The 25,057-nt window shown below is 44.1% G+C and overlaps 1 protein-coding gene across 1 annotated transcript in view; it reads left to right on the forward strand.

Moving 5' to 3' along the window:
- Positions 1-456: 456 nt before the first annotated feature.
- slc13a4 (solute carrier family 13 member 4) overlaps positions 457-25,057 on the forward strand; it is a 37,661-nt gene continuing 13,060 nt past the window's right edge. The window contains exons 1-8 of the mRNA XM_048268534.1: positions 457-1,029; positions 5,689-5,817; positions 10,879-11,015; positions 12,305-12,483; positions 12,846-12,897; positions 13,011-13,041; positions 13,147-13,218; positions 13,604-13,794. Of these exons, the coding sequence (XP_048124491.1) occupies positions 916-1,029; positions 5,689-5,817; positions 10,879-11,015; positions 12,305-12,483; positions 12,846-12,897; positions 13,011-13,041; positions 13,147-13,218; positions 13,604-13,794 (905 nt within the window). The 5' untranslated portion in view covers positions 457-915. The remainder of the gene's footprint in view (positions 1,030-5,688; positions 5,818-10,878; positions 11,016-12,304; positions 12,484-12,845; positions 12,898-13,010; positions 13,042-13,146; positions 13,219-13,603; positions 13,795-25,057) is intronic.

The following is a 25,057-nucleotide window of genomic DNA, read 5'->3' on the forward strand; positions in this document are numbered from 1 at the left end:
TGTTGTTACTTGTGGCCCATGCTGCAGGACTCAAGTATTGTACAAACCATCCTGGTCGTCAGGTTTATTGAGTGCCTATTCAATGATTACTCTGGATGATTAATGGATGTATACAGTCTTAGCGTTGGTAGCGCCTATACAGAGGCCTATATTGTGTGTGTGTGTTTGGGGTTTGCATAGACACATTAGCACCCTGCTGGTATTCCATGTAAATGTGCTCAAAGGTATTAATCCGCTCAATTAAAGGTATGGCACTGTTCTCCCCATAGTTCATTCGTCTGGCCATTAGATGTTTGGTGCATGCATTCATAACCCTATAATTGCTAAGCCATGATTGGCCAAGTCATGGCTGGGGAGGGGAAATCGCTGGGGCTTAAGAAATTAGCATAATGGAGGGTGATAAATTTCAACTACATCTTTCAGGAGGTTATGCTGAAAGGTGTATTTTTTCTGGCGCGACATTACATGCTTGTTTATGCCTACCTGCAGTTCATGAAATTTTACGTTGCACTGACTGACGGTGAAAACTCAGAGACATGGCGACTCACAGATAAAAAGAAAATCAGAAGGGAGCTCTTCCGGACGCGTTATCGGCTCCGTCAATATTTCGCTCAGCAAACATACTGTTAGAGTTTCGCACTCAATCGTGGAGTTGGGGGGCCGTGGCAACTTGAAGTGCACACAGCACAGCACAGCACGGCGAACCAAAGACTGGAGTACTGCACTTTTCAACCAAGTTACCAAAGATAGGGTTAAAGGGACACATTTTGATCGTGTTGTTAAAATCCCAAAGAAAAGTCACACGGTGACCAATTAAGAAGGGAGAGAGTTCATCTCAGGTCCTCTTAGGCGTCCCAAGCAGGACTCCACCGATAGGACTTTCTCTGTGAAGTGATTTTCACCAAAAAGTAGAAAATGGAGACGTTCAGGATGGACCTGATTCGGAAACTCCGGACGGCGCGCAAACTCATCCTGGTGATAATGATCCCGTTGTCACTGCTACCGTTACCACTGATCTACCCAAGCAGTGTAAGTACATTCTAATATGCCTTCCTTTGCGTGCGCTCTGGCGCATGGAGATACACGCGAACTTCGTGTGTTCCTAAGTGTTCTGCATGGAAAGTACTGTGTTAAAGTTGTTAATTTAATCGACATGAGCAAGAGACGTAGATTAATGATTTGTTAAGCAAAGTTTTCAAGAAAATAAATATTGAAAGAGGCTATGGCAGTTGAATGGTCGCCAAACCAGGGGAAGAGTGATTGTGATCTGTCAGCGTAGGTTTCCACGTCGTGCCAAGACTGTTAATGTTGAGTCTGTTGAACAGATAATTCTTTAAGGCAAATGATCCATAGATTGAACTGTCAAGCAATTAGTTGATTATGTAAGACATAAACACAGCGTCTGATTGCAGCGCGGCACCTGCTGCGCCAACGCGACCTCTCACCAATCAGGCGCTGCGCCATACTCTCCAGGCCATCTGATCGGACGAGGCTAGCTTAAGCCACAGGTCATCTTTCTCTCTCTCTCTCTCTCTTTTCACTCTATCTCTCGCTCTCTGTGTGTGTGTGTGTGTGTGTGTGTGTGTGTTTGTGTTTGTGTTCATCTCCACGTGGCTCTGTGGACAGTGCCTTTCAGAGCGTGATTATTTTGGTCAGATGCGAAGGCCTCTCACACACATGTCCCTTACTGGCCAGAGAAGAGCAGAGATCAGAATTGCCAATGGGGTGCACCCATGCTGTGATGTCCTTACACCCCAAGGCACTGTTTTAAGTTTAGTGTTATTGCAGCTGAGCTTGATAAGGGTCCACACAGACATGTGTCCACTTATTCCTAGAATTTGTCCATTCTGGAAAAGATAAGGAATCTCTAAAGTCCAGAGGGGGTACTGAATCTCCAGTACCAACACCCCCCCAACCATACACACACCACCTCCAACCCAATCAACCCCCCCCACACACACACACACACACCAGAATTTATATTTAAGAACGTGTTGTTGTAGCATAGTGCATCATTTTTTATTCCACATGATATGCCCCAACTCATCTTTGTGGACTTTTTTTTTTAAATGCCCGAATTCATCTTTGTGGACTTTTTTTGCTTTTGGACTGGATATATTTAGTTGATTGTTGTAAGATCCAGTAAATCAGGAATATACAAATGGGAAGACACACACACAGTGAACAGGAAGCCACTGATAAAAGTGAGAACGGTTAAACTATCATTATTTGTTTATTAAGTAGCATTGTAGACTTTTCTGACTGACTCTCTCATTCAGAGAGACATCAACTCTTTGTGTGCTCTGATTAAAAAGATTCACAAAAGTATTCATGGAATCAAACAAACCCATTACAGACTATCAGCAGGATCTGACCTCAGGACAATCAAAAATTGATCGACCCCATTAAAACTGTAAATTGCGTTATCTCAGGTCATTGACTCAACTACTTACTTCACACAGCCCGCTTCAGCATGGTGAGGATTGGGTCAGGTGGCTTTGTCCTCTTACTGATGCATGCCTTTATCATGTTGATTGAGGTGTTTAAGCACTCAGGTCTTAATCTTAAGTGTCAAGTCTGCATTATGCCCACATTATGCATTCATATTATCTTTTCACAGATATACTTGATTAATCACTGATACCAATATCCTGTAAAATCTTAAAAGTAAATTTGAATCAATAGAAACAGTTCAGGAGAAACAGTAATTGCCCAGTCAATGCTCATACTCACTTAATGAACGAGTTTGTTTTTACCAATGCTTTTCACCTGTAGGGCGAATGTGTGAGAGTGAATGCAATTACTTTATTCAGCTTTCGGGACAAGAATTTTGGTGCAGAGTCCAGCAGAGTTTGGCACACACCTGGGCCCGTTTTGGCCTAGACCTGGTCCAGAACCGACTGATCTACAGGAAGAGCTGAATGAACTAGCGAGCGAGCCAGTTCTTTGTAACAAAAACAGATTAAACATTGGGGAAAAAAGGGAGAGAGAGAAAGAAACATGTCCAGTGGACAGCAAGCATGCAGAGTAATAATCCACATGGTCCGACTGCGGGAATAACAAATAAAACACACATGCTTGCCACCCAGCAGTGCCACCTGAACCGGACATTCCAGAGCGGGGTCACGTCTAGACAAGTTCTCCTGTGTGTCTCTCTCTTTCTCTCTTTTTCTGTGTGTGTGTGTGTGTGTGTGTGTGAGTGAGAGAGAGAGAGAGAGAGAGAATGAATAATTGCAGTTTGTAATACAGATTAGCTTTCAATTAGACATTCAACTTGAAAACAGATTCACGCTTCGGTTCAAGCTTCGGTTCAGTGTTCGAAATTTCACTCTAAGTTGGGCCACTTTCATTGTATGCACAGTGTGCATGCCGAATGCAAAAGAAACACAGCACGCATACTAGGGGTGTTTGGTGTTTTAAGCCCCCAGTGTCATCTTCCAGGCAGAGCTGCATGGAAGGCACTTGGGTTATGCAAGGGTTAAGGTCAAGGTTAGGTGCCTTGAAGTTGACGGTCGCAGCGCTGCCTTGAAGTCGATGGTGGGGGCTTAAAACCACATCGAGCTCCCCATGGCTTCAAAAGTTACAATCACGTTAATTTTGTTGTGTGATGTTTTGCATTGCCAGTGGTTATTTTGCCTGTAATCGCTGATTTACATCAAGGAACGGATCAACGTTTGGGAAAATATCTTATTTACTGTCTACCCCAGACGCCCTTCTTTTCTCTGTTCTCGCAATAACCCAGTTTGACAACCTTAGCATTGCTTAGCATAATTCACTGGAAGTGGGTTGTTCCATTTCGCCTATGTAAATCCATTTGAGCTATTGGTGAGAAATAGGCTAACTGGAATAAACCTTTTCCAGTGAATTATGTTATAAGTTAATTTCCCAAAAAGTTGGCACGTTCCTTGTCGCTAGTAGCTTACAGTCTGAATGGGGCTTAACACCACCAAATACTGTAAGGGCTTCCGTGGCTATTGTCTGTACACTCACATGATGGAGCTGTATATGTATTTATATTTTTGTTACGAAACACAGTAAACCTTCTTACTATAAGTGGGAAGACTTTCTGACATTTGAATTGCCTCAGTCCACATGGACAGAGAGAGAGAGAGAGAGAGAGAGAGAGAGAGAGAGAGAGAGAGAGAGTGGGCAGTATAGCTTGGCTTTTAGCTGGCTAGCAACTGGATGGAGCTTGTGGTTCCTCTTGATCAGCTGATCAGTACTGAAGATGTTCTTATGTTGTTATACAATGATGTGGACAGCAGAGAACTCAAACTCTATGTAAATAGTCTAACTGGTAATTTCCCTTTTCATGAGAGGATTAACTGTTCCATTAACAACATGTGGTTTAATATGTCATGTGATCATTTCAGTAGATTTCTATTGTGAAATGTAGCCTACATTCAGAGTATCATAAACATTGACATTTTCTTGTGGGAAATGTTAATGTTCTTATGGCATTGTCTCGGAAATGAAAATGTCATCTTCACATCCAAAACATACAGGATGCGTACGTCTGTCTATGACATCACATAAAGACCAGGTTTCCATAAGTGTGGAACATGATCCATATCATCGTGGTCATTTTTTCCAAAAAGCACTAATACACTGTTTACCACAGTCAGGAAATGAGAGGCTAAGGCTACTTTAATTAATTTGCGTTTGGAATTTGAATTTTCCTTTAACAGATTAGTATTTACAAGTTGCCTTTATTGGGTTTCCATGGATGGATGGATACTCTGTGGCTCTCTTGCATAATATCTACAAAGTCAGATGAAATTGGCTTAAGTCCTCAAAGCAAGCCTAGCAATTTTGTTCAGTACCAGAGATGTACAATCAAAATAGATAGAAAATTGTACAAAGATAGACAATATCATGTTTTTCATAGAGATATATGTACAGTAGGCACATAGACTGTACGTATGTATGTAACCTCTTATATAGCTGTACCATTTATACTTATATGTATATAATTATGTGTATAATATAGGAAAAAGGCACCCATCTTCATCCATACCTTCAGTAAATGTTTCTGACTGTTTTAGTGTGCTATTAGGACACAAAGAGATTGGCTACTATTGTATTTAAACTCTGCTGCCATTCCGACACCTCTAACAACACGGGCACTAACTTGAAACATGCTGGGGCTCTCCTTTAACTTGAGCTTTGACAGTGGGTGTTTGACAAACTATAGCAGAAGTAGTGATATTTGATCTACTACACTCATTTATAGGTCTACTGTCAGTAGATCTGACTCATCAGACAAAATACATCAGAATGGTTAACTAAACTACTTAATACAGGCTTTCTCCTTTTTTAGTAGCATAAAAAATGTGGATATAGGGAAGACAATATCGTGTCAGTAGAAGAGTTTATTTACCATATTCATTTTACATGTCATATCTAGGCAAGATCTGGGCAAAATTAGTTCCATAACAAAACTGCATTGTTTTATTTAGCTCCTCATTTATCTGGCTTCTTCTGTCTAGTCTTGCACTATTTATTGTTACCTGTGTTGTACTTGTGTTCTTCTATGTTGTTTTTAAATTCTGACTTTTTTTCATGCACACACCAATTGGAGTTGCACCTCTAATTTTGTTGTTTGCTCTGCTTACAATGACAATAAAGTTTTTTTCTAATTCTAATTCTGATTCTAATTCCAATTCTGATTCTGATTCCCCTGTGCAGGAGTCGTCGTGTGCGTATGTCCTCATTGTTACTGCTGTGTACTGGGTTTCTGAGGCCGTACCCCTGGGGGCTGCTGCGTTGGTTCCAGCATTTCTCTATCCATTGTTTGGGGTCCTAAAGTCCAGTGAGGTGAGCCAAAGTCAAGTATTATGTCATTACACTACTATGTGACATAGTAGGCTAGTTGGTTAACAGTCCTGCTCATTCAAACAGCAGAACTTTAAAACGTACTGTAGGACTATCTCTGATCTAAATTCATTATTACAATAATTTACCTAACGACATCTGTCTCGCTAATCCGAATGCCTAAAGCAATTGAAGTGGTAAAGAGACTACTCTAGCAGGGCCAATCATTTCTGCCTCTCATTTCACGTCTTTATGTAATGTGCATTATGATTATGATTATGGTTATGGTTATGGTTATGGGTATGGGATTTGGCAGACGCTTTTGTCCAAAGCGACATACAAATAACAACAATACAATAGTTTAACAGTAAACAATTTAGAAAGTTGGTAAGAGAGAATAGCAATAATAACTAGGGCTGTCAAAATAACTGATTAATTTTGATTACTTAATTTGAGAAAAAATAACTGATTAAAAAAAATAACGCAGATTAATCGATTCCACATGACCCCCGAGACATTCTAATCAATAACCATTAGATTGTAAAATAAGAGAGAAGAAAATGTGCTGCCTAGATCATTGATTAGAATATTTACTTTAAAAAAACGGCCTGATGGTGTTGATAAAAGTGTTGATTAAAATAAAGTCCTCTGCAATGTCTGCAGCAAGGAATTTGCATATCACCGGAGTTCGTGAACTCTAAAGTCGCACATCAATGCAAAGAAATAGTGTTGACATTGAGGGGAGTGTTAATTTATTTTTATTGTGTCCCCTAGGTTATATCTGTGGCCTGAAATGCCTTATGTGAAAAAAAAACTTCTTCCCGAAGCACTTTTGAATTTATTTCCTCAGCATATTAGGTCATATTATAGATTATTATGGCCATTATTTGAACAGTGAAAATAATAATATAACAAGAGTTTTTGAATTTTAATGTCACTAATACTGATTATTCAATGATTCATTTGAATTTAAATATTTAAAATACTTTCACAGCAAAATTATATATGTGATTAATTTAGATTAATTAATCACAGAGTATGTAATTAATTTGATTAAATTTTTTAATCGATGGACAGCCCTAATAATAACTAACAATGTCAATTCAAACAATAATCTAATGAAAATAAACAAATACTATAATAATATTTCTATTTTTAGTGTGCCTTATTCATTTAACCAAACTTCTAGACTACCAGAAGACACATTTTCAAGTGAAGAAAGTCACATAACTGTTTTGTATGTATAACGCTGTGAAAGTACCAACAAAATGGTCGCATTAGTGACATTAACTATAACATAACTTTTGCAGTTTGTCATAAAATAGTGTTTTTTTGACGTGCAATATTATCTTTTACGTTGACAAACATCATCTGTGAAATTCATGACACAATTCAAACGGGACCAAAAATATTTATCATTGACAACCGTTCATACGTTTTCTGAAGTAAAGTCCCATGGACCAGATACAGAAGGGTGGAACTTAGCTACTCTATGATAATAGACATAGGAGGACCCTGATGCACTTATATAAGCAAGCAATAGCTGCTTCCTAGCGAGTCAGTATATTCTATGAAAAGATAATTCTCTTTCAAAGAAGAACAAATAATTGCAGTTAAAGGCTTTGTTGACAAGAGAGATTTTGACAAGAAAGTGTTTGCTGTACGTTGGAAAAGAGATTCACATAGCGTTCAGACAAATTGTTAATTGAAAACTGGTCTACCATTGGCATTACCCATTAGCATTAACCAGGCTATTAGCTGTTAGCACATAGCACCCTGAATGTTAGTAAAGCTGTTTTACCGCCAGTTTAACTTATTGTCCCAGTTTCCTAGTCTGATTCCTATTTGCACTGGTATTCCTGGTATTTTGATTAAACCATTAAAGACGGATAGTGGTCTCTTATCTTGGATGACTGGGTTTCTTTGTCCTCACAATGTTGCAAGTCCCAGTATAAAATGGATTATGCTTACTTGCACAATGCAAAACAAGTAGGCCATGTTTAGTACTGAGTGTTATATACACCTAAAAGTGTGTTATTTCAGATTAGACATCAAGGCCAAGCTTTTTGCTTATTTTATTTTACTAGGTCATTCAAGGCTTTTCCATTACAAGTACAGAAACCAAAATGCTTTGTTTCAGTCAAACTTATTTTATTGGCAATACATCTACATTATTTCTCGCCGTCTGAAATATTCCTTGCATCCACAGTATAGCAGTTCCATTTGCAGAGTCATGTAAAATACAATTAAGACTCAATGCATAGGCCTACATACATACAATTAACCACATATTGCAATAAAGTAGTGGACAGGCTCTGGTACAATCTGGTGTTACAATACTGTAGAATGCTTGTAATCACAGAATTAAAGACCTGCACGTAAAAAGATAAGCCCTTATCCATATGATATGGCTACAGGGTAACAGTCGCAGTGCTCAATCCTGATTACATACAGAGCCCAGAGATTTCCTGGTTTACAGCCTATATTTACCAGAATATCCCATATCCTATATTTACGGCTTAGAAGTCAGTGGGAAGGTTTTACCTATTATGTAAAGGGATCACAGAGAGACCAGTGTTTGTTTGGGTTTGTGTATGTGTGTGTGTGTCTGTATGTGAATGAGTTAGAATGCATGTGGTTTGAGTGAATGTATATATGTTTGTATTAGCACACAAATTGCAATTCGTGTAAAGCTTGGCGAGGTAACCATGGGGCATTTGGGGCCATGGATCAGTCTCTTGAAATTCAAATATCCAAAAATAGTCTCTCTAACTTTTACATGTGTTTATACTGCAAAACAATCAACACACTATTTATACATAAAAAATCAATGGGATATTTTAAAACTGTCTGAAACTTTAAATCTGTCTATGCCCCAAAACACCTCAACTGTCAAAGGACTTGGCCTTCCTAGACCTCTAGGCAACACCATTGCACAGACAGGCATTTGAGTCAAAAGGTGCACAGAGAATGAGTCAAATGCAGACAGGCATTTGAGTCAAAAGGTGTTGACTTGGAGGCTACAATCGAGTAACAAAAAATGCCTTTTAGTACGACTCAGGGGCTCAATGGGACACTATTTGTTTTATGTAGAAGCATCTTAAGTTTGCCCTTCTTTTTTGGCGCTGTTTGGTCCCCAAATGTCAGAGACATTTGGCATGGCTGCAGTCGATGTGGCACCCAGTGTGACTTCAAGTGACATCTAGTCTGCTATCATCTGTGCCAGCTGACATTTTCATCTCATACCAGTACAGTTCATCTTAAATACAGAGTAGCCAGGGAACTTACTGACCCAAATAGTCGTCATTGAATCTTGAACAGGTGAAGGCTCAAAATGAGTTGATATCTGAGACAAATTGTTAACACAGTTGTGAAATGTCTCCTACCCAAATGGCCCATGGGCCACATACTGTATGATTTCCCATCTACTTTTCCATGGGACATGATAGAGATGAAAGTGCTGATGACTGATGTTAATTTAACGTGTAATGGTGGTTCAGCATTAGGCTGTCTAACACTAGACTGATTCTAAAATTCGAAAAGTTAATTTTCAATTTCCAAGGGGTGTAACAAGCGGTTAAATTAAACTTGGTACATTAAATTCTTACAAAATATTTTCAGAAGTACCTTATCACACACACTAATAATCTAGTGTAGAACAACAGGAGCAATGCAGATCAACTCCAAATTATTCGCAACACCTGTAATTTCTTGAGGAGTTTATGTTATAGCCTTATATTAAAAGTGAAACTTAACAAACACCTAAATTGGCCCTTCTGTTAGAACTTCATCAGTAAGGCCACAGGTCACACAAACCAAAATAGTTGGCAATTAGGCTCCATGCGGCATGCAAAGCTTTCCATCAAATGCTTTGTACCACCCTCTTTTAACAACCAAATTAAATCTCTGAGTGGTTATGTAAAAACAGAGGGGAAGAAAAAAAAACTCCTGCTCATGTGATGAAAATCCCATTGACAAACTTGACAAAGCAACCTGTTATCTTAAGCCATGTTGTAATTATGTTTAGTAAACCCCCCCCATCCCCTTCCCACCCCCACCCCCACACACCTCCTTTACGCAACTCACATTGACGGGCTTCGACTGTTGACCGGTGGCTCTGCGTGTGTTGCAAATTCTTTTCCATGCCACCTCACTGATTTGATTTTCTCCTCCTTAATTCCTCTCAGTCGCACTCATTTTTATGATGTTCGCCAGAGGGGAAAAAGTCTGAGCAACACTGGCATAAGCACAGAGGTGTTATGGTTAAAGCCTTCCCCACAGGCGTCTTTTCTGTCACGAGGCATGGCATGGCTTTTGTGCTCTCATGGGTACACATGGCTTGAGCAGTATTCCTTTCCAAACCCTCGCAACCTTTGCATCCTTGCAAGTACACAATGGAAGTGTGCACAATCACCTTTCCTGTTTCAAGCAGATGACACCGTAAAAGTATTTACACACTAAGGGTAAGGACAAGGGTCCAAGACCATCTAATGGGAAGAGGTATTTTGATTGCACCCTTGAGCCGACTTCTCATTTCTTTTTTGCCATGCGCTGTTTTTAAGGAAGAGAGGTACAAAGGTCAGATTTGGGATCTCATTGATTCTAATGAGAAGGAACTACTTAGGAAGGACTCCATAAATGTCCCCACAAAATCCTGTGTGTGTGAGAGTGTGGTTGTGTGTGTGTGTGTGTACTGAGAAAGATACTGTAGAGTCAAGCTGATAAAGTCATTCCAGGTCGAAGGTCAATATCATGCTGAATACACAGCTGTTGCAAAGGCTAAAGGAGACTGCTTGTCAAGCACTAATTACAGTATTAGATTGTTAAGAAAAGTGGTATTTAATCATATTTCTCTTGTGTCTGTGTGTGTGTGTGTGTGTGATTATGTGTGTGTGTCTGTGTGTGTGTGTGTGTGTGTGTGTGTGTGTGTGTGTCTGTGTGTGTGCGTGTGTGTGAATCTCTGTGTGTGTGTGTGTGTGTGTGTATCTCTGTGTTTGTGTGTGTGTGATTATGTGTGTGTGTGCGATTATGTGTGTGTTTGTGTGTGTGTGTGTGTTTGTGCAGGTGGCTGCTGAGTACTGTAAGGACACCACACTGCTGCTGATGGGAGTGATCTGTCTGGCTGCCTCCATAGAGAAGTGGAACCTCCATAAGCGCATAGCGCTGCGCATGGTCATGATCGCTGGGGCCAAGCCTGGAATGTAAGGACCACTTATCTACTGCAGTATACTAACATGCACATGTTTACACACACACATAAAGAAGGATAAAGAAGTGCACATTTACACAGAAATATAAATCTTATCTACTGCAGTATACTAACATGCACATGTTTACACACACACATAAAGAAGGATAAAGAAGTGCACATTTACACAGAAATATAAATCTGCACGCTCACCCACACAAACACGCAGAAAGAGAAGAAGAAATGATCATACCCACAAATAAACAAGAAAAAAGTGCACACACATAAACAAAGAAAGGGTAAAAATTAGGGGTGTAAAGATTAACCGATACGTATCGGTATCCGTTTTAACGATGTAAGATCTGACTACTTATCTTGCGAAGCCCATTATCAGAAAAAAAAATGAAATGAACCGGTCGTTATATCGATGTACTTGTTATGAATCGTGCACAACCTTTTCTGCTCGCATCAGGCGGCTCATTTACGTTCCAAGCACCACGTTCACCCCACTTCTGGTTTTAAAACTATCGGCACGGAATTGTGGGTAATGCAGTTCGTTTTTGGTTACATTCATTGCCCAAAGTTGTCAAATGACCTCATTACCCATACATCTATTGCAACTTAAGCATGTGACAACTTGCACTCGGTCGGCTTTTGTTTTTCGAAATCCAGCGTGAAATTAAGAACTTACAGCATTCCTAAACAGCAACGATAGTCTGTAGAGTAGCCTTACCTTTGATGAAGGGATTTCCTTAATGTTAAATAATAATTTGGCCCTTGCTGCTTAAACGATGCATAAATTATTAGCCAATGATTTTGTTCATATTCACTCAGACTTGTGGCATTTTAGGTTTCTGCATTAGGTCTACTGTTGGAACAAAATAAGCCCTGAGAGTTCATTGATTTGTAGGCCTATTTTATTCTTGTAGGGTAGGCTAGGCCTATATGAGAAAAGGCCAAGAGTGTCTTAAGCACTGTTTTATTTCGCATCGAATCGCATCGCATCGAATCGTACTGAATCGTTTTTTATAAACATGTATCTTTTCTTGTATCGAATCGTGCCCATGTATCTAGATGCGAATCGTATCGTCTTTTACATGAGAGATTCACACCCCTAGTAAAAATTAATTGGCACACATGTCCACACATGGACACAAACCTAGATACATTCATTTCAAATACACACACTGTCCACTTCATATACATCATATATTCCTTAATTTTGCATTGTGTTTGTGTTTGTGTCTGCGTGTGCGCGTGCGCATATGTGTCTGTGTGTGCATGTGCGTGTGTGTGCGTCAGGTTGGTTTTGGGATTCATGTGCTGCACGGTGTTCCTGTCCATGTGGCTGAGCAACACCTCCACCACCGCCATGGTGATGCCGATCGCCGAGGCTGTGCTACAGCAGCTCGTCATAACGGGCATCGCCGACGCCGGAGAGGATTCCGAGGAGACCGGCGACGGTTCCCTTAGCACCTACGGTATACCAGCAGTCATCATATTGCACTTTCACAATACAGTAAACACAATTACTGTAAGCTGTTTTACATTAGCTTTCACAATCAGATGCAGTGGTGAGTTGCTATCAGATGTGGTGTTTGTTTTACCATTACTGGAAGCGTGTGATTTCACTCTCCTTGTATCACATCACACCCAAACAGGCATGCACACACACACGCACACGCACACACACACATACACACACACAATGCATTTGTTTCAGCTCCAGGTCTTAGATCTGAATTAGATTAATCAGATTGTTAAGCTACATAAATCTTAGATTCATTTGCAGATCATTCCATTATGAATAATGTCTCATGTCTTCATGAATTTACCTCAAAAGGAAAAGATAAAGCATCAAAGAATCAGCTTGAACTGGAATCCAAAAAAGATTGGTAAGTAAAAACATTATTATTATGATTGATTAGTAATAGTAGTATTGGTGTTGTTGTTGTTGTCATTATTGCAGCACTGAATAAATGCTCTATTATCCTCTTCATTTTTGTAGTGTGAAGTCGGAACTGAACACCTTCTCTGAGGTAAAAACGCATCACATCCCAGTACGCCATTCAGGTGCATTTATCACGGATCACTAGCACTAGGTGACATCACTGCCATTGTTAATTGTGTTCCGTGTTCCCTAGGAACAAAATGGACTGCCAGTGACGCCAAGGCTTGGAGCCCATTTTAAACACAGCAATGGGCATCTACCGGAGGTATGGGACTATTTATTGTACTATGTAGAAAAACAAACAAAAAGCAAACAAAAAAAACATTTCCAGGTGCTGGTAAAATAAAGGATGTATGTCCAGTAGACCTTTTGCTCTCAAAAATGTTTATTTATTTATTTTAAATAAATGTGTCTTGTGCCTAATGACAAAATATTAAATATAAATGTTATTTCAAGGGCCTTGTGTCAGCTCCCTCTAAGGGCGGAAGTATACTTCTGCGGACACGGCTTTGAGCAATGTGGACATGGACGCCTCCATGAGTGCCTCTGAAGTATACTAGTTTTTCTGCTGTTGCTGCAAACTCATCATACTTCTCACTTAACCTCCCCCTCCAAATGTGTCTCCAATGTCCGTCTCTCTCCTCTCTCAGACCCAGATCAGTGTGACGGAGCCGCCACAGGAGAAGCCCAAGATCCGCAGGAACTCCATGTACCCGACCAAACGCGATCACATGATCTGCAAGTGCCTGTCGCTCAGCATCACGTACGCGGCCACCATCGGAGGCCTCATCACCATTACGGGGACGTCCACCAACCTCATCTTCGCCGAGCAGTTCAACAAGTATGTGTGTGTGTGTGTGTGTGTTTATTACTACAAAGGCTACAGGCTGTATTAAGCGAGGAAAAAAACGGCATGTGTGTGCGCGCGCGTGTTTTGTGCATGCTTGTAAATGTCATAAAATCTAGAACCTGAAGCTTTCTGGTTTTAAGAACTTTTAAAGAAAACTTTTAAAGAACTTCCTTAATGGTCACTGCTACCTTTCTAAAGCTCCTTCCAGCCATTTGAAAAAGCCAAACTGGAAAATGACTACACTCCAGACTTTTATCATGCAGATCAAATCATCATTTTTCCCCTACTTTGAGCTACTGACCCGTACGCTATGCCGTGAATGCGTCTAGATTTACCCTTGGCATTTGCCTTGAAAACAATTGCAGGTTTGATTTTGAAAGGCATGGTTGGTGGAATGTAATGTGTGTGTGTGTGTGTGTGTAACGGGAAGCAGGTTATAACTGTTGACCCTTGAGGCACACACACACAACGTTGGAAGGATTTTTTATAAAAAAAAACAGTTTTATTAAATTATCTTAAAAATGGAGCGGTTCAGATACGACACAAACAGTTCGCGACACAAGAATACATTACCAGTTGTCAGCAATTAAAAGTATAGGACCAGTGTGAAAGAGCTGGAGGGCCACAAATTGAATCAATAGCCTTTGTGAAGTTCACTACCCAATTGTAGTATAAGACCAGTATGAAAGAACTGAAGGGCCACAGAACAATTCAATAGCCCATGTAAGTTTACAGCCTGTTTACAGTATAGGACCAGTATGGAAGCACTGAAACTACAAAACAAATCAGTAGCCTGGTATATGTAAATACCATATTCTGGCGCCCTCTAGAGGAGGAGATCTCAGGCTATAATGCTCTACACAATGTGGGTATGCCTGGCTGGGATTGTGGACGGCATGTAACACAGCACACAATTATCATGTAACACAGCACACAATTATCAATCCTCACAGCAAAGCGTAAAGGGCCATACAAGCCAACAGTATCCGGTGAATCATAAGAGCACTGAACACCACGGCAACACAGCAAACTTAAAGCTCGGGCGACACTCAGACAAAAGCGGGCAATAGGCCCACAGAGACATAGAGCACTTAACAGCGATAAGACAATCACCAGATTTAGGATCACATAGCAGGCCTATCTAGCACCATGGGCAGCCGGACATAATAATAAGGCTAGACAACTGGTAGTATTTAGCTGCATTACAAGGGGAAAAGGCTAATAAGGGCTATAGAGGAACAGTCCATGCACCACTCGCGACCCAGCGATTTACTTCTCCGCGTAGTAGCTGCTGGCATTTCGAAGCTAGCTAGCCTACTCAATGGTCGCCCTTTGGTGAACAGTCCAGACCCGACACTCCCAGTAGTCCGCTCCTTATGACACACACTCGCTTTTCGACCCACGCGCCTCTTCGCAGACACGAACAGAGCTGCGGAAGGGGAGGAACAGTGATCAGCAATCACACTGACACGAAATTTAGGCCACTCGCACAAATAGTGGTAGGCTACGATATGAGTACTTCCCTTTAGTGCAATACATAGAGTGCGTTGTAGGCCTCTCTTTCGCCGTCTTCCTCCACTCGATTCAGCTGTCTCCGGAACTGCAGGGGAAAGGGGTAGAAATCAATGTCCACCACAGCCGCGATGACAGCCCTCTCACTCATAGAGCGATGGTCAAGTTACTTCCCGCCGCGTGGATATATTGAGTGCGTTGTATTCCGGTCTGAAGCGCCGCTCTGCTAGAGCGATATATGGCCTCTCCCCAGGTGCGTTGGCGTTCGTCTTCGAGCCCCTTTACTTCTCGGACTTGGTGGTAGTCCTTGCGGGTGCCTACTGCTACCAAGAATCACACAGTCAAAGGCGCCATTGGCATTTTAAATCTCTCAACCACCAACTGCGCGGGTCTGCCATTTTAGGCGATTGAATGCACCTGTAGAAGAGCACACAAACCACATACACACCACAACGTAATCATACACTATTAACCAGCCCCACCCCCTACCATCAGTCAATGTTCCTGTTAACACATTCAGCCCCGTTACATTTCTCCCCCCCGCCTTAATGGTGGTCGTCCCCGACCACTACCATAGTCAATGTTCAATGTTTTTTTTTTTTTTTGGTGGCTGGTAACGTCCATTTTGACTTTCAAGGTCTGTACCGTGCAGGGGGATTGCCACGGTTGGAGCGGGTTGGGTATCGACTTGCGGTAGTTGGTTCTGCCCTTTGGACCGCTGGGTCTGGATCGTGAGCTGGTGCTGTATGAGGGGGAGCCATCTGATCACAAGCAATAACTACCGACTGAGGTTCTGGGCCAGGGGCTTCCTGAAATGGGTTGGTTGAGGCAAAAGAGGGGGATGATTGTGTGTCAGCATGGAGTGGTCTATGGACTGGCATTGTTCTTGCCATCGAGGTTCGACCTGTGGGGCTGAGGCCGGTGGGAACAGGGCTGAAAGAGCACTCTGCCCAGGGGGCACAGGTCGTTCATTTTGTTGATGGTAGTCATCGAAGGTCGTCCCTTGGGCATGGCGGAGGTTATGTGCGATGGATAGTCGGAGGGCCGTCCTTCCGCCGGGGCATATAGTGAACCGGGCGATCTCTGTATGGTTGACCAACCACAGAAGAAGGGTGCGGGTAGCCACTGGGGTGCTAGCTTCCCTTGAGCCCCTCTGGCGGAAGTTCCTCATAAGCAGGCGCTCTCCAGGCAAGAGTGGCATGGTCCGTGCATTACGGTTGTAGCGATCTTGGTTCCATTGAGTTAATGGCGTTCTACATTATTACTTAACCGTGGCATAGGCATGCAGGGCTTGGTGGTGGCTGCGGACCCAGCTATCCAGGTCCTCTCGCTGTAGAGAGCAACGTCATGTAGCATGTCTACGGGTAGTCTGGCGTGGGCCCAAAGATGGGTAATGAGGGGTCATGCCCGTGCTTGCGTGTGTAGTGTTGTTGTAGGCTTGCAAAGGGCAGGAAGTAAACTTGGCCAATGAGTCTGAGAGTTAACCTCAATAGTGCCCAACAGAGACAGGAGAGTGTGATTAAAGCCGCCAAGAGGCACCGTTGCCCTGTGGGTGGTAGGGCGTGAGTCGCGTACCTTTTGCAGCCATACACGCGCACACAGCTGTTGCATCAGTGCTGATTCAAAGCTGCTCCCTGGTCAGAATATTAAGCTCAGGACAGCCAAATGGGAGAATGAGGGCTGTCCATAGGGCCTTCACCGTTGTTAGGCGGTCTGATCCTTTGTTGGCACTGCCAGAGCATAGCGAGAGAAGAGGTCCCGTAATGACAAGGATGTATTGGTAGGGCGTCAGATGGCCTCCCTAGAGACAGGAAGTCCAGCGCCACAGTCTCGAAGGGATAGCTGGAGGATCGGACATAAAGGGGCTTTTGGCAACGCACCAGACTTAGCCACTACACAAGTGGTGCACTCTGCTGCCCACATCCGCAAGGTCTGTACTCATCCCAACCCAATAGAATCTTCTCCTTAGGAGGGACACCATCTTGTCGCCACTTACATGGCCCCGGCCTGGTGGTAATCCCAGAGTCTTCGGGCCTGTTGTTTTGGGGCAGGGCAGTCCACTGGCTCACGGTGTCTGGCTCCATGACACACCTCACCAATCACGTACCGTCTCGCAGCTCTAGTCGGTTCCACTCTCGGAGGAGGCAAGCGCAGCTGTGGGGACAGAGAAGATGATCGTTCTCTGATGGGGGCTTATTGTTCACCTTCCAAGCATGAAGGAGTTGCAGATCCTCCTTCTGTCGTTTACTCCATTCCATGGGCCTGCTGTGCTGTTCCGGGGATATGGTACACCCTGCCACATGCACTACTGGAGTTGTTGCTTCTCCTGGAAGTCGAGACAGAGCGTCCGGCGTTTGGTTCGCCGTCCCTGGCGATAACGGTTTAGTAGGGAGAAGTTTGCGAGTTGAGCCACCCACGCTGTTCTGTCGCACCCAGGTTTGCCGTATCCAGGTGAACCAACGGGTTGTTGTCTGTAAAGACAGTGAATTGTGCCCCCCACAAATAGTCTTTAAACTTCTCTGTAACAGCCCATTTTAGTGCGAGCAGTTCTAGTTTGAAAGAGCTGTAGTTTTGATCATTCCGCTCACCAGGGTGGAGACTACGACTGGCGTAGGCGATGACTCTTTCTCTCCCATTCTGAACTTGGGCTAGCACTGCACCCAGGCCATTCAGACTAGCGTCCGTGTATAGTCGGAATGGCAGCTGGAAGTCTGCATAGGCGAGGATAGGGGTGCTGAGGAGGGCTCGATTCAGATGGTCGAATGCAGCCTGGCAATCGGCTGTCCACTGGATGCGGGCAGAGGGTCGGTTGGCCTGACCTTGGAGAAGTTGATGTAGTGGGGCTGCTACCTTGGCGAAAGCTGGAATAAACCGGCGATAATACCCGGCAAAACCCAAGAATGATCGCACCTGCTTGACAGTCGCTGGGGTGGCCCAGTCCTGGACTACCGCGGTCTTGTCAGGGTCTGTAGCAACGCCTTGCTTACTGACAACATGTCCTAGGTATGTCACACTGCGCTGGAACAGGTGGCACTTGTGAGGCTGTAACTTTAGGCCATGTTCCTGGAGGCGGGTGAAGACCTGTTCGAGATGTTTCAAGTGGGCGTGGAAACTTGAGGAGTACACTATGATGTCATCAAGATAGATAAGGAGATAGTCATATACTTGCGCTCCCAAGCAGCGTTGCATCAGCCTCTGGAACGTAGCTGGCGCGTTGCAGAGGCCAAAAGGCATTCGCTCAAATTGGTAGAGCCCAAAAGGTGTGGCGAAAGCGGTTTTCTCCTGGTCTCCAGGAGCAACTTCTACCTGCCAATAACTGCTGGCAAGGTCAAGGGTGGAGTACCACTCAGACTTACTCAGGCTGGCAAGAGATTCTTCAATCCGTGGCAATGGAAAAGAGTTCTTGTGGGTTACCGCGTTGAGTTTACGGTAGTCCACGCAGAACTTCAATGAGCCATCTTTCTTTTTTGCGAGGACTACTGGAGCAGCCCATGGGCTAGCACTTTCCTTAACCACCCCACTGTCCAACATCCCTTGCAGTAAGGTCCGCAGTTCCATGTAGAGTTTAGGGGGAACTGGGCGGTAGCGCTCTCGAATTGGTGGTGCCGTGCCAGTGGGGATCTGGTGAGTGATGACAGCCGTCCTCCCGAAATCCTCGTCGTTGGCTGCAAACACATGGGACCACCTATGCAATAGCGCCTTCAACTGTGCCTGCTGGTCGTTGCTCAGTCCCTCGCCACACAGGGACATGGCTGGGTGGTCGTCAACTGGAGTCTGGTCAACATGCCGGATATCAACCTCAACGACATGAGGTCCAGCGTTTCGCAGCACCAATCTTGACTGCCCCAGAATGTCTTGTTGATCAATCTGGCTAACTGAAGCCAAATCTCTGAGGGAGTTCAGGGGAAAAGGGTTAGGGTTACAGATACGCAGGGGAACCTTCCCCCCTTGAGTCCAACTCACTGATCTAGCCACCCTCCATTCTTGTCCATAGTTTTCCAGATCTTCAATCAAGACGGGACAGTCGGGTTGGCCAGCGGCTTGCGGCACCTGAGCCCAGACCATCATCTCTGTTGAAGGCGGAATCACCACTGGGGGCTGCCGCGGAAGTCTAGCCACCCCCTGTAGGTCCATACACGTTACTGAAGTGTTAGTCCTTTGGCAGGCAGCAAAGGCAGCATCCCAGATTCTTTCTGCAGCAGGAGAGAATACAGATTTAAATGCAGCAACACCAGGGTGCCCACCACAGAAAATACCAGCCCAGCAGTCGGCTATGACATTCATGCCCAAGAGTCCACACTCAGTGTTGATGCAGTCATCTCGGACAATCACCACCCCTTTCCCTTTCACATCTATGCCCCCAATCTAAAAATCTAAAACTGCATACCCCACATAAGGAATGTTTAGCCCATTGGCTGCTTTCAGGGCCAGCCATGATATGCTGCTCGGGTCAAGCATACTACCTTCACCAAAATGGCGCCGGAACAAGGTTTCACTAAAAAGGGTTACTTGCGAACCAGTGTCAAGTATGCATGGTATTCGTTGTTGTTGGACGAGCACTTCAACTTCGGGGCATCTACCCACTATCGAGGGCTTTTGTGGGGGCACAGTGGGGGACCCCTCCCGGTTCACTCGCCCTGATGTGACCGGGAGTACCGAAAACCCGCCTGGGTCCGCCGTCGCTGAGGGCAGAATCTCTGGGTGTGGCCAGCTTCCCCGCAGTCTCTGCAGATAGCTCTGCCTTGGGCATCCCACTGATAGAATGACTGCCCCGGGGGCTGACCCTAATCTTTGACGTCCGGGGCATTTGACTGTGGGGGCCAGAAATGTTGAGTTAAATTGGCATTAGTTGGAGAGGTCGCCCGATTGGTTGGGGGAAGTAGCAGCTAGTGGCGGGGGTGCCGATGGGCTGATTTTCAACCGTCCCTGCAGCTCATCCACAATGGACTTTCCTAGAAGGGTCACCTGTTCTTTTAATTCCTCCCGCAATTCTTTTACATAAAAGTCTCCTTCATCTGTTGCCAATCTGTGGTCACTGTGGGCTTTGGCGTTGGAGGCCCTGGTGCTACAGCGAAGGTTGGGCAGACTTGTGCTCCTTCGGCTTAGCCTTGCTCCCTTTCTAGCGCCTTTGCTTCCTGACAGGCCTCTGCAAAAGTGAGTGTTGGGGTCCTGCGGAGTAGTCTCTGCAGCTCCTGACTAGTTGGTTCAGACCTCAAGCCCATGGCGAATTGAGTGCGAAGAAGCTCCTCATCGGTCCCAGCTGCAAGGGGTTCCCTCGCTCTCCATTTGTGGTGCAACTCACGTAAGCGGAGGGTGAAGGCCCGTACAGCCTCCCCTGGCTCCTGTTTGCAGTTAAAAAACTGGATGCGCTAATTGAGCCACTGGTTGCTGGCCTCCATACACAGCAGCTAATTCTTGTAAGATCGCACCATCAGAGTCACATTTCTCCGGCGGCAACAGTGCCACCTCTCTTTTAGCATTCCCCTCTAATGCACTCAACACAAAGTCGACCCGTTGTTCTGTATTCAGCCCCTGGGCCCTGATCAAGGCTTCTATTTGAGTCCTCCATTCAATAAACCTATACGACTCCCCTTCTCCACTAAACTTTGGAACCCATGGTGCACCCATAAACCAAGGCATAAAAGCATTCACTATTTGGGGTCGGCGCTGCGGTTGCTGCTCGTCATCACTCATGATGTGTGTATGCGTCAAAGGGTCCTGCCGACTACGCCAAATTTGTAACGGGAAGCAGGTTATAACTGTTGACCCTTGAGGCACACACACACAACGTTGGAAGGATTTTTTTATAAAAAAAACAGTTTTATTAAATTATCTTAAAAATGGAGCGGTTCAGATACGACAAACAGTTCGCGACACAAGAATACATTACCAGTTGTCAGCAATTAAAAGTATAGGACCAGTGTGAAAGAGCTGGAGGGCCACAAATTGAATCAATAGCCTATGTGAAGTTCACTACCCAATTGTAGTATAAGACCAGTATGAAAGAACTGAAGGGCCACAGAACAATTCAATAGCCCATGTAAGTTTACAGCCTGTTTACAGTATAGGACCAGTATGGAAGCACTGAAACTACAAAACAAATCAGTAGCCTGGTATATGTAAATACCATATTCTGGCGCCCTCTAGAGGAGGGAGATCTCAGGCTATAATGCTCTACACAATGTGGGTATGCCTGACGGTGTGACGGCATGTAACACAGCACACAATTATCATGTAACACAGCACACAATTATCAATCCTCACAGCAAACGTAAAGGGCCATACAAGCCAACAGCATCACGGTGAATCATAAGAGCACTGAACACCACGGCAACACAGCAAACTTAAGCTACGGCGACACTCAGACAAAACGGGCAATAGGCCCACAGAGACATAGAGCACTTAACAGCGATAAGACAATCACCAGATTTAGGATCACATAGCAGGCCTATCTAGCACCATGGGCAGCCGGACATAATAATAAGGCTAGACAACTGGTAGTATTTAGCTTCGTACAAGGAAAAGGCTAATAAGGGCTATAGAGGAACAGTCCATGCACCACTCCACGACCCAGCGATTTACTTCTCCCGTAGTAGCTGCTAGCCGAAGCTAGCTAGCCTACTCAATGGTCGCCCGCGGTGAACAGTCCAGACCCGACACTCCCAGTAGTCCTCTCCTTATGACACTCACTCGCCAGCCACGACCCACCGCCTCTTCGCAGACCACGAACAGAGCTGCGGAAGGGGAGGAACAGTGATCAGCAATCACACTGACACGAAATTTAGGCCACTCGCACAAATAGTGGTAGGCTACGATATGAGTACTTCCCTTTAGTGCAATACATAGAGTCGCGTTGTAGGCCTCTCTTTTCGCCGTCTTCCTCCACTCGATTCAGCTGTCTCGAACTGCAGGGGAAAGGGTAGAAATCAACGTCCACCACAGCCGATGATGACAGCCCTCTCACTCATAGAGCGATGGTCAAGTTACTTCCCTTAACGTGGATATATTGAGTGCGTTGTATTCGGTCTGAGCGCCCGGCTCTGCTAGAACGATATATGGCCTCTCCCCAGGTGCGTTGTTGCGTTCGTCTTCGAGCCCCTTTACTTCTCTGGACTTCGGTGGTAGTCCTTGCGGGTGCCTACTGCTACCAAGAATCACACAGTCAAAGGCCGCCATTGGCATTTTAAATCTCTCAACCACCAACTGCGCAGGTCTGCCATTTAGGGGCGATTGAATGCACCTGTAGAAGAGCACACAAACCACATACACACCACAACGTAATCATACACTATTAACCAGCCCCACCCCCTACCATCAGTCAATGTTCCTGTTAACACATTCAGCCCCGTTACATGTGTGTGTGTGTGTGTGTGTGTGTGTGGTGATGAATTGAACAGTTGAGGAGGAGTGTGCTATCTTTTAGAGCACCCCCACACACACACACACACACACACACACACACATCCACAGCATCACAGCTGAATTCCAGCTCACCTTTCTCTTCACATGGACACAGAAAAGCCAAGTGCTCGTGTTGTGTGTGAGGTGGGGAGGGACGGCATTGAGTTTGTTAATACGCCCGTCACAATCCTCTAATGCTCTTGTGCAGTGGCATCTAACTAATTAAGCTCCAAAGGGGCCCCTTCTATACGGAGAGTTTTGCTGGGCAAAGGTGACAACCAACCTCAAACTCCTCATGTATGGAGTTGAGAGTGAGAGTGGACTTGGTGTGTGTGTGTCAGAGTTTCCGCTAGAAAAAAATGGTCGTTTTCCGGACATTTTGATGATATGCCGGTCCTATTATCGCTTCTTAATTAGTCAAGTTGAGGAAAACAGGAGACAGGCTATGTCGCTTAAAGAATGACATAATCAGGCTGAATAGAATGCAACATGTTAATTAGCCTAACTTAAACATGCCTAACAAGATCTAGCCAGTATGTTTTCATGGACCGCAAGAGTACGCTTCGTTCATTTTTTTAAAAAGGCTACGTTGTTTGTTGCTGCTACCCACGTTATCTCCAGTGGTTCCACTGTTTAACTTGCACAGATGCGCGCACACAAGAATGAGCACTCACACCACTACACCCTAGGCTATGCCTCTTTATTTGATAACAATACATTAAGAAATGTTTCCTATTCTGGGAAATGTTTAGTTTCGTTTTCTTTCGGTCCGCGGTTCAATGATACAGTTTAATTGTGCCGGAAATTATCCAGACCAGCAATCTCCTCGTCGAGGAGGCCCTAACCCTGCAGATCATAGACAGAGAAAGCATAGGGATACTGTATGCTTTAGGTAGGCTACAGAACACAGTTGCATGTCCAGTGTACACGGAGAATGACAGTGTCTTGGAGCGGCCGCAACAAGCTGCAACTCCACTTCCAACGAACGTCATGATTCCGACAGATACGCCCGACACTTCTGCTTTTTATCTGGTGGTGGTGGAGTTGACCGGACATCTGAGGCTTCAGACGTTACCAATTTATCATTCATCGCGTCTGGCCTCTGAAAAAACTTTTAAGGCTAGTCTGCCTGGGCCTGGCCATGTTTGAACCGCCTCACTCATTTGTTCGTTGTTTAACATGCATGGACGTTTTAAGCGTGCGCTTCCTTTTTGAAATGCAGCATAGGCTATGCGTGTTGTTTAATAGCTTTCAAACGGTAGAGCCTGTACATTTAAAAACATAGCCAGAGGACGTATTGCTTTAATATAGGCTTACATTTTAAGGCTTATTCTCAAATTCAGATTGCGTTAGGGGGACGGGATTATTAGCCAATTTCAATTGGACAATTTGACCGGAGAGATTTAATTTTGTCGGTTAATGTTTTTTCCGGCCAATGTCCGGAAATTACCGGACAACGGAAACCCTGGTGTGTGTGTGTGTGTGTGCGTGTGTATGTGCGAGAGATAGAAAAAGAGATAGAAGTATGGATGGTTTGTCAGGGTCAGAGGTTTAGTGACTTCCTAAGAGAGAGAGAGAGAGAGAGAGAGAGAGAGAGAGAGATGGTGTGTGACAGAAGTGGAAGTGGGTTCTCGGGGTCGAAGGTCACGTACGCTAGGTACCGTGGATGAGATTTACTGTTTTGTGGGCTAAAACAGACACCATTTCAACTCTATACTACTGACCCTTACTAACTCAGGGTATCCTACACACCAGCTGTTGGGACCCATAATGCAGTTACATGCATATTTTTCCCGTTTTTTTTGTACTTCTGGTTAGACACAAACTGGATTTCGTTGACTTTGTACTTCTACTCTGCACAATGACAATAAAGTTGAATCTAATATAATATAATAAGTGGACAGTGTCATCATCCAAAAAAAAAAATTAGCAATTGCAAGCCCAATATTTGCATTACCAAATTAAGATATCAGAACTTGATTTTAAGCTTGCAGGCTATCTAGCTAGCAGCTAATAGACTTGCTTTGCTAAAACCAAAAGCATCTCAATTGCCATTGATGAAAGCTAGGTAGCTAAGCTGCTTGCTAATGGACATAAAGCATGGGTTGTGGGAATGGCAGATGTGTCACAGTTGAGAAATTGCCCTCCTCTTGTCTCAGCCAAAGTTGAATTTAAGCTCAACTTATCCGTCTCTCTCCTAAGACGTCATTATAAGAAACAGCTGAGATCAAGAGGTTAGGCTACTTGTTTCTTTTGAGACAAAGAAAATACATTTATCTTTGGAGTAGAATCATTATGAGTGCTTTTTTTCTCATCAGAATACTTTCTTTGAGCCCCTGCA

The sequence above is a fragment of the Alosa alosa genome, chromosome 17 (genome assembly GCF_017589495.1).
Source record: "Alosa alosa isolate M-15738 ecotype Scorff River chromosome 17, AALO_Geno_1.1, whole genome shotgun sequence".
Lineage (NCBI taxonomy): Eukaryota > Metazoa > Chordata > Actinopteri > Clupeiformes > Clupeidae > Alosa > Alosa alosa.